General features: G+C 37.6%; 1 protein-coding gene across 3 annotated transcripts in view; it reads right to left on the reverse strand.

Moving 5' to 3' along the window:
- DSTYK (dual serine/threonine and tyrosine protein kinase) overlaps positions 1-11,067 on the reverse strand; it is a 65,766-nt gene that overhangs the window by 23,973 nt on the left and 30,726 nt on the right. For all 3 annotated transcript variants that reach the window (XM_056815793.1, XM_056815795.1, XM_056815794.1), the window contains exon 2: positions 9,292-9,680. In XM_056815793.1, coding sequence (XP_056671771.1) covers positions 9,292-9,680 — 389 coding nt within the window. The remainder of the gene's footprint in view (positions 1-9,291; positions 9,681-11,067) is intronic.

Raw genomic sequence — 11,067 nt, forward strand, 5'->3', positions numbered from 1 at the left:
AGGAAGACCTGAGTTGGAATCCTGCCTCAGATGCTTCCTAGCTGGGTAACCCTGAAGCAAGTTCCTTAAGCTCTGGGAGGCTAAGGTTCCTCATTTGTAAAGTGGGGATTATTGTGAAGAGCAAATGAGCTCATATAGTTTGTAAAGCACTTTGCAAACTTTAAAGCCCATGGAAATGTTACCTATTGTTATTATGGTCACTATTCTCTATCTCCACAGTATTATCAGCTGTTCTGCAGCTGCATCCTAAGGACCAGGAACCTCTCTATCTGCCTTTCAGCTGGGACTTTTCCCTGATATGTTGAGCTTAATAAATGCTTTGTTCATTCATTCATTATTATAAGAAAAGAAATTTAAAACTGTAAATAAGATTCAAGTTTGAAAAAAAAGGAATATTCCAGAGAATGTGGGTTGCTGGACATGGGAATGGATGAGAAATACTGGGGGAAACTACTTCTTATGGCATCTTTAAAGGCAGTCTGTGTAAAAGTTGTATTTGGCTCCACCATTTACTGGCTGTATAATTTGGACAAGTCACTTAAATTCTATCTGCCTCTATTTCCTTATCTGTAAAAAGAAGATTTTAGATAGAAAGATAAACAGGCAGATATATATATAGAGAGAGTGGATATTATAGTGTATATATATAGATAGTGGGGAGAGAGAGAGAGAGAGAGAGAGAGAGAGAGAGAGAGAGAGAGAGAGAGAGAGAGAGAGAGAGAGTGAGCAAGCTTTCAAGGTCAGCAAATTAGAAAAGAAAGTCAAAGAAAAAGCAACACCTTTAACACATAAAAGCCCCACTTCTGTAGACGAAAAGTACACAAAACTGTAAACCAAGACTCTGGCCACTGACTGCTATTCAGTTGTTCTAGCCCCAAGGTAAAAATGAAGAGAAAGTTGATGTGGAATAGAATGGTGTGAATCTAGGATTAAGAGAGAAAAAGAATTGTAATAACAGAGATGAGAGGCAGCAAGGGGAGGCAAGATACACAAAAAGGTTTTGGAATGGTTTCAAATCTCTTTATATTATCTTTTAAGATGATATAACATTTTATATTATATATATATATTATATATATAACATTAAGATGATATAATATATAACATATTATAAATAATATAAGATGATATAACATAACAATCCATAACATTGAAGACTAAAAAATTCAATCTCTGATTTTGCATATTAGGAAAACTCATTACTTCCTTCACATGGTATTCTGTTAACCTAACATTTAGCCAAAAATAGCTTTTAGAAGACAGATACAATATTGTAATGAAACCAAAAAACTACTCCTCTCTCAAACCTAGAGACCCTCAATTTAATCAGAGAACTTTGACTAAGAAAACCACACTATGCTATATAATATTGCTGTAGAATGTTAAGGGAAGAAGAGAAGAAAGGAAAGAAATACAAAAACAGAGAAGATAGGTGCCCACTTTCTAAGAACCAATAATTTAGCCTATACTAGAACTTCCCTATCCCTTTTCAATACAGCTCTAGTTTTTCCCCTTACCTCTTGCTTGATCGTCAATACTTCTTTAAATAAAACTTATTTTTAGAATATTTTTATTTTCTCCTCTCACCTACATAAATTTCTTCCTTGGTCTTTTTTTCTTTCCTTCTTATCTTAACTCTATACCCTCCTCTTACCCCTATTCCTCCAGCAAAATAAGTTTTTTGCCCTGAGGTAGTGTCTGGAATCCCATACTTTCCAAGCTACAGAGGTTCCTAGCAGTTACCTAGTCTGAAATCAATTAAAGAATAATCCATTTTGGGGGCAGCTAAGTGGTTCAGTAGACTGAGAGTCAGGCATAGAGATGGGAGATCCTAAGTTCAAATCTGATCTCAGACACTTTCTAGCTGTATGACCCTGGGCAAGTCACCTAACTCCCATTGCCTAACCCTAACTGCTCTTTTGCCTTGGAACCAATACTTAGTATTGATTCTAAGATGGAAGTAAGAGTTTAAAAAGAAGAGGAATCTCTCATAACATCCTTAGAGAGTGATAGTTTAGTCTATGCCTGAATATATGTGATTGGGTACTCACTATTTCATTTTGGAATAACATTGTAGGAAATGATTCCTTACAATGAGCTTAAACTTATTTCCTTGTAATTTTCACCCCATGTTCCTATTCTGCACTATGAAGGCCAAGAAGAGTAAGTTCTTCTTCCATATGCCAGCTCTTTTCATAGAGTATGCCTTTACACTATAGCCTTCCTCATTCCTAAGTCTAACTCTGCCATCTATTCAGTGAAGTTAAATCTTTAACTAAAGATTACAATATAACCCTCCTGGATTTATTTTGTTGGCAGTGGCCTTAGAGCTCCAAAATAAGACTAACAGAGAGGCTAATTTCCTAAGAGGGGAAAAAATACAATGACAATGTGTTTATAACTCTTGCACAAAGTATAACAAATGTTCATTTAAGTAAGATCTTGTAACCCACTGACTGACATTAGTGTGTGAAAAGACTTCTGGGAAATACAAAATTATAATTTCATTAAAAGATATTAGTGAAGAGAGAAAATTTTATTTCAAACAATCATTTAATTAAAGATAAAAGTATAAATATGAACAGAAATTTAAATTAATTTACTAAGTGGGGATCTTTCTAATAGTTCTGTTTTGGAATATTAGTCTAGCTTTAAATGGCCTCATATGTTCCACCTTGCACATTAAGCTCATAGCCAAGTCAATGGTGGTCTGACAAGGTGACAAATGCTTTTGTCCCAAGGAGCCAGGAAGCACTCGGATTAACAGCAAGAGAAGAAAAAGAAAAGTCTCAGTTAATGCAGTAGCATCAAAATAGCCTATTCCTGAAATGATCATAAGAATCCCAACAGCCTAAAAAGCAATCTAAGTCAGACAAGCAAATATATTCTTCTTTTACACTCTCATAATGATAATTCTTCTTTTACACTATCATAATGATAATGCCAACACCATAGCACATTTCTATGGTGCTTCACAGTTATAGCCCTGTGAAGTAGCAGTGCAGATCATTACCTTCATTTTACAGATAAGGAAACAAAGGCAGATAGAATTTAAGTAGATTGCTCAAGGTTGTGCCAATAGTACATGGCAGAGTCCAGACTCAAACTCAAGCAGTTCTAACTTTAAGTCATACTATGAGTGGAGAAAAAGAAGTATTCAGGAAATAGAGACCAAGAAAAAATGGTCTCATTCTCTAAATAAGGAGAAAGGATGAGAAAAGGGGCAAGATGTAGCAGCTAGCAAATAGTGATACCAGTGAGAAGTGCCTTAGTAAAGGATATAATTGGTGAACATGACAGAAACTAGTCCAAAGTGCTGACCAGCTGCAGTATTATCTAATTCAATTGGTAACAAAGGCTAGCCAAGGTTTCAGATTCTCTTGGCTTAGCAACATCATTCTGGTGTTGAACTTTCCGTTATTCCCAGTTATCTATCTGCCGAGACAAACACAGGAACTATATGAACACAACTACAAAACACTTTCCACACAATTAAAACTAGATCTAAACAATTGGAAAAACATTAACTGCTCATGGGTAGGACAAGCTAACATAATAAAAATGATCATCCTACCCAAACTTATTTACTTATTTAGTACCAAACCCATCGAACTACCAAAAACTTTTTTACTGAATTAGAAAAAAAAAACATAACAAAGTTCATTTGGAAGAACAAAAGATCAAGGATATCCAGGGAAATCATGAAAAAAAAATGTGAAGGAAGGTGGCCTTGCAGTACCAGGTTTCAAACTATACTATAAAGCAGTGGTCATCAAAACAATATGGTACTGGCTAAGAGACAGAAAGGAGGGTCAGTAGAATAGACTTGGGATAAATGTCCTCAGCAAGACAGTCTATGATAAACCCAAAGATCCCAGCTTTGGGGACCAAAATCCACTATTTGATAAAAACTGCTGGGAAAATTGGAAGACAGTATGGGAGAGATTAAGTTTGGGTCAACATCTCATACCCTACACCAAAATAAACTCAGAATGGGTGAATGACTTGAACATAAAGAAGGAAACTAAAAGTAAATTAGGTGAACACAGAATAGTATACATGTCAGATCTTTGGGAAAGGAAAGATTTTTAAACCAAGCAAGTTAGAAAAAACCACAAAATGTAAAAAAATAATTTTGATTACATCAAATTAAAAAGGTTTTGTACAAACAAAACCAATGCAACCAAAATTAGAAGGGAAGTAACAAATTGGGAAACAATCTTCATAACAAAAAACTGACAAAGATCTAATTACTCAAATTTATAAAGAGCTAAATCAGTTGTACAAAAAAGCAAGCCATTCTCCAATTGATAAATGGGAAAGGGACATGAATAGGCAATTTTCAGTTAAAGAAATCAAAACTATTAATAAGCACATGAAAAAGTGTTCTAAATCTCTTATAATTAGAGAGATGCAAATCAAAACAACTCCGAGGTATCACCTCACACCTAGCAGATTGGCTAACATGACAGCAAAGGAAAGTAATGAATGCTGGAGGGGATGTGACAAAGTCGGGACATTAATGCATTGTTGGTGGAGTTGTGAATTGATCCAACTATTCTAGAGGGCAATTTGGAACTATGCCCAAAGGGTGCTAAAAGACTGTCTGCCCTTTGACCCAGTCATAGCACTGCTAGGTTTGTACCCCAAAGAGATAATAAGGGAAAAGACTTGTACAGGAATATTCATAGCTGTGCTCTTTGTGGTGGCAAAAAATTGGAAAATGAGAGGATGCCCTTCAATTGGGGAATGGATGAACAAATTGTGGTATATGTTGGTGATGGAATACTATTGTGCTCAAAGGAATAATAAACTGGAAGAATTCCATGTATACTGGAATGACCTCCAGGAACTGATGCAGAGTGAAAGGAGCAGAACCAGGAAAACATTGTACACAGAGACTAATACACTGTGGCACAATTGAATGTAATGGATTTCTCCATTAGTGGCAATGCAATGATCCTTAACAACTTGGAGGGATCTATGAGAAAGAACACTATCCACATTCAGAGGAAAAACTGTGGGAGTAGAAACACAGAAAAAAAACAACTGCTTGACTACATGGGCCAAGGGGGATATGATTGGGGATATAGACTCTAAATGAACATCCTACTGCAAACATCAACAACATGGAAATAGGTTCTGATCAAGGACACAGTGAAATTGCACATGGGCAAGGGGGGGGGTAAGGGAGGGAGGGATATAATATGATTCTTGTAACCAAAGAATAATGTTCTAAATTGACTAAATAAAATAAAATTTAATTTAATTAAAAAAAGAATTCTCAGTTGACAGTTCTGAAAGATGTATGATGAGGAATGGTATCCACCTCCAGAGAAAGACTGTTAAGTTGGATAGATGCAGATCAAAGAATACTATCTTTCACATCAGTGCATTTATGGTTTTATTTTGGGGTTTGAGTTTGGTATGAGTGTGCTCTTACAACAATAGCCAATATGGAAGTGTTTTGCATGATATGGCCCAGATCAAATTCCTTATCATCTCAAAGTGGGGTAAGGAAAAGGAAAGAGGCAGACAGTTTGGATCTTATAATTTTGGAAAACATATGTTGACAATTATTATTACATGTAATTGGAGAAATAAAATATCTTTGAATTAAAAAAAAAGGAATTCCCAGTTAACAGAGCAGCTAAGTAGCACAGTTAAACTGTAGATAGGTTTAAAACAAAACACAGTTTAACTGCATTTTTTTTGTGTTAGTTGTTTGTTGATTCTTTGATAGGTTTTCTTTTGGTCCAGGCCTGTGATTTCATTAGTGTTGGGAAGTGAAGAAACTTTCTACCAAGATAAATCAATAATTGTTTTGCAACTATATTTTAGAGCTATTTGGGGCACTTTCATTTCTAAGTTCGGAGTTTCTTTAATAACACATTACTCCTTCTTTTGTATGCTTATTTGGTTATTCTTCTATGTGTTAAAGATTCCATAAAGTAACTATAGCAAGTTTATGTTAGAATCACATTTCCAGCTGTCTACTAAAGTGTCACGCAAGTAGTGGGCACTCAGTAAATATGCTGAAATAAATTTAGCTATAACTATTTTTAAAATTTTATCATAAACTTAGTAACTGTCAACAAACATAGTAAAATACTCAAAATCATTAGATAGCTACAAGTAAACTGTTGAAATTAGCCATGTGAATTAGTCTAGAATAAACCAATTACTGAGAATCCATGAAGACATTAAAGTGAGGCTTCAGAAGAATGAGCATTGTATGAGAGGATGAGGGTGGAGGGAAGTCTGCTTTGATAATCTGACAGTTCAAAATGAACATCCCATTTCCCTTTATTCAATATTGGCTTCCTTTAGTCAAATGTTTCCTTGATTTGCCACCCTTTCCAATCAACTGGAGGGGCTGTTTGGAGCCAACTTGTCCTAAATATAACTAGAGTCAAACAAATAGCTCTCTGTCACTGCCATGAGAAATGTGCAAGAGGGGTGTTAATTGCCCCAAGCAGAGGGCTGAATCTCAGGGATAAGTCTAATTAAGACTGGTGCCTGAACATTGGGTAGAAGATTTAGAAGCCATCTTTCATTGGGGAATAGGATGAAGATGCATGCATATTTGAGGTATTTAGATAGCCCAATTCAGCCAACTGAACAACAAATAAGGGAATCCAGTTTCAGTGTCTTTCACAATTTCTCAAAACAAAGCAGGGTCCAAGGGAGCACTTGGTGAAAAAAGTTTCACGAGGTGTCCATCAATTGGAAAACAGCGACTAGATGCTATAGTGAATAGAACCCTGGACTTGAAGTCTGGAAGATCTGAATTCATATCTTCCCTCAGACATTTACTGACCCTGGGCAAATCACTCTCTCAGCCTCAGTTTCCTCATCTGTTAAAAAAGATAACAGAACTCACAGAGATGTTGTGAGGATCAAATGCAAAGTGCTATGTAGAGTTTAAAGAACTATACAAATGCTAGCTATTGTTATTATTATTACTATTGTTATTATTGTTATGGGGCATGAACATAATGTCATAAGAAATAGGTTCAGAGAAAACTGGAAAAACTTGTATAAACTGACAGTGAACTGGGCAGAACCAGGAAAACAATTTATGATAACAACAACGTAAAGCTAAACAACTTTGAATGATTTAAGAATTCTGATCAATGGCCAACCATAGTTCCAGAGGCCTGATAACGAACTATTCAACCCCACTTCCTGAGAGGTAGAGATCCTGTTGAGACATATATTTCTGGACATGGATGATTTAGAAATGAGTTTTGCTTGACTATGTGTCGGGAGCCATCAAAGACCACACTGTTTGACACGGTCACATGTGGAAACCGGGGACTGCAAAGCAGGCCCCAGGAAGGATGGAAACACCCACTGAAACCCCCCTAAGTGACTTTCCTTATTAACATCCCCTTATTATTAGAATTTCTATGATTATTATTCTTACTTATCCCCAGGAAAAATAGATGAGAGCAACATTCTTTCAGGGTTAATACAGATATCCCACTCTGTCCCCCCAGAATATTACCAGGAGATCCCACTTACAAAATTAAACCTAAGGATTCTTATATACCCACTTAGATAGGACCCTCTTTTCTAGGCATAAAAACTTCTGGCAAATCTGTGACATGTTAATTCTACCCTCTGACCCTGCACTTAGCAACAATGTTTTGTTGACTATCTCCTTAAGTTTCACGTCTATTGTTAGGTTCTATGGAAACATGTATGTTGAGAATGAAATTGTGTGCCAAGTAGATGTGTGATCATGAGAGTATAAAATAAATCCAAGCCTCAGCTAAAAGGGAAACAGTTTATCCTGTGAAATCTGTGCTGTGGGTTGAATAGAAAGCTGTGTTCCATTCTTCATTATTCACCTGACTGCTCCGCCAAGTCAGAAGGACCCCCAACTTTGGGAAACCGAGGGCTTGACTCTCAAAAACTATGCATCTTTATTACAACATTTTATTTTTTCTTTTAATGGAGTGGAAGAGAAAATAAATACTCTTTGATGGAAGAAAATCTGACAAACCACATGAAGCAACAGTAACGAGGCACAGAAACAAGTCTGGTGACTGGACTAAGCCTGGAGGGAAAGGAAAAACAGAACCTCGAGTTATATGGGAAAAAATCTGTTCTTTGGTATCCATCACAGTCAGTCCCTTATCTGTTATATTGATCTGAAAATATACAAAGGATAAGTACATACTATCCAAATGGGCATAGCAACTCATGGAGAATAAGCAACAGCCAATGGACATCTGTGTCCCCTTCAGAAGCAAGTTGGCCTTGAAGGAGAAATAAAGAGAGCACTGGCAATTCTTCAGGCATTCAGTTGCACGAAATCTCTATGGCTTCTGCTATAGTGTCCCCTCCCTCCTCAAATATGCCTTGAGGACTCACTTCCTTGCCCCATCATATTCCACACTGTATATTCCTTGTGAAAGTATCTGACTACATGCTCCTTGTGTCAGTTTTCATTTTGCTTCACATCTAACACTTCATAAATGGCACTTCAGAAATGATTTGCTGAATTTAGTTGAATTACTAGGCCTCTTCTATCAAGCTAGCCCCACCCTTATCTCCTAATTATATAAGTCTATGTTCAGATCTAAGTACCTTCTAAGGAAAAAGATTATGTCAAACTTATGTAATTGATGAGTAACTGATGGCTTTTTCCAAGGAAAAACTCGCTAACTTCTGCTTCCAACCAACCTTAAGCTCTTGTTCTAATTACCTCTCTTCTCTCTTCTGGCTCTTTCAAGAGGGGTAGCAAAAGATAAATCGAACACTAAACCTGATCATAATCATTCTGCCACAGTTTCTAGAAAAGAGGTTGACATCATTCTCTTCATTTCAAAGAGACAGGAATGTAGATAGGGAAGGGTTAGGCAGCTTGCATAGGGTCTTCCAGTATAGCAGCAGTGCTAAGGTCAGAAGTGGAAGCCAGGTCCCATAATCATTTAACTCTTCTCTGTTCACTAGGTCACATTTCCCTCAACTTCAAGTTGTCTCTGAAAACTCACTGTATATTTTAGCATTAAATAAAAAGTGTTATCTTCCAGTTTACTAAAAGCAAGTACAGGATGCTATCAGACTTCACTGATGTGTTGATTACATTTGCTCAAGTGCTTTTTATTCTTTCTTGCAACTTTTGTTACAAGGAATATTTTGCTGGATAGGAGAAGGGGGAGGGATATATTTGGAAATGACATTGATATAAAAACAAAATAAATTTAAGATGTTAAAGAAAAAAAGTAGATGTGTAGATGTGTCTATGTGTATATGTAGGTGAAAATGTATATTTTATACCTGTAGTAAAACATGGTGCATTGTCACCTCCAGTTCTGCCAAGATGTGGGCAGGGTCCTCACTGTCCTCATGGACCTCCAGGTCCTCCTCAGGAATGGTTTCCCACTTGCCCTGGTGAGAGGCCAGAGTGTGCACTAGTTCATACTGGCCGGGCAATGCCAGGCTGACCTGAGTTTGCTTCCCATTAGTGAAGTGGAGGCGCCGTCGCTTACAGCTGTCCTCACTGCCCCGTTTGGTGGTAGGTAGTATCTGCTCCCCCAACAGCATGTTCAGTAGCTGGCACTTTGCATTACAGTCCTGGCCCAGGATGAAGATACAAGGAAAGCAATTCACAATCAACTGGAGATACTCTTCTTCATGGGGTGGGAAGGAAATGCAGCTCAGGTGGCCTAGAAGTCAACAGGGAAAGAACAGGGAGAAAGAGACAGAGACTCTTTTAGGATACCAGGGTTTAAAATGAGAAACCTCTGGGACTTTATCAGTTTTTAAAACTGGCAGGAACATAGCCTGACCTATTAAAATAGTGTTCAAATATCCCTGATCACAATCGGTGATTTCTATCCAAGGTTAAGTTATAGTTAGCTAATCCACCTATCTCTCTCTTACTTTATAAATGGCCAGTCAAGGACGTCTGCCACAAAAAATTAACTCATAAATAAGCATATAGTCAATAGAACTTGGCTTCTCAAGGCAAAGCTGGCTAGAGCATGTAAACTTCCAAGGAAAATTCAAATCCAGCAATGGGGAAATCATCTACCTAACCAATGGGAAAATCCAATGTATATACATATGAAGCACACACACATCCTTAATGAATTTTTTCTAGGTTTATGCTGTTGTCACCATTTATAGGGCAAATCATATACATAAATGTACATGCATACAATCCTATTGCATTTAAATGAGGATAAATTCTAGTAAAATATTCTGAACATATACTAATAAGCTTTGGAGGCTTTCCCAGTTCTCTTCTTGACATGCAATGATGGCAACACAGCTGTTAGCCCCTTCTACAATCAAAAAGAGACCAATTAAATATCAGTACCAGCTTCCTTCAATCCCAAACTGGTAAAACATTCAATGAAGACAAGAAGGCAGTGGCCTGCTAAGATAAGTCCAACCAAATCTAGAAGACAGGAATTTTCTCTCCAGTCTCTTAAAACAAAGGGAAAACTTTCCTCTGTTACTCTTCTCTCTCTAAATGATCACAGTTCCTCAGGATGGTTGTTTTGTTTCCCAAATAGATTCAAATACCCCCAAGACAGAGGAAAAGCACCTTCCTAAAGCACCAAGGCAAGCTAGGGCAGCTTTGTGAAAGCCAGCACTGGTAGCCTACCTTTCACTCTGGGTCAGGTCCTCACCTTGCCTAACAAGTCAGGTTGGTCTGGAGCAAGGGCCATGGGCAGACAAACACAAACTTTCTTGCCTTTAAATACACAAAAAGTGCAGTTCTAGAGATAGACCTCCATTCCAAATGCAGTCGTCCAAACTAGGATCCGGGGGTGAGTGCTCACTCACAGGGAGCGCCATCTGGGAGTATCAGGCCTATGCTGTGCCATTGGACCAATACCAAGCTGTTCACTTTGCACAGTGTAGCTGGAGGAAGTCTGGCTCATGTAAGGTGTCACACTTCCAAATGAACCAGTCTGGCTATGAAATACTTCTGGCTGGTCCCCACACCTCCTCCTCCCTCACAGAATTCTGCACCAACATGAGGAACACAAAAGCAGAGCTATGCCTTCAAGAAATCTGCTCTCACCTTTGGCAGGGGAAGCC

This window comes from Monodelphis domestica, chromosome 2 (genome assembly GCF_027887165.1).
Source record: "Monodelphis domestica isolate mMonDom1 chromosome 2, mMonDom1.pri, whole genome shotgun sequence".
NCBI lineage: Eukaryota > Metazoa > Chordata > Mammalia > Didelphimorphia > Didelphidae > Monodelphis > Monodelphis domestica.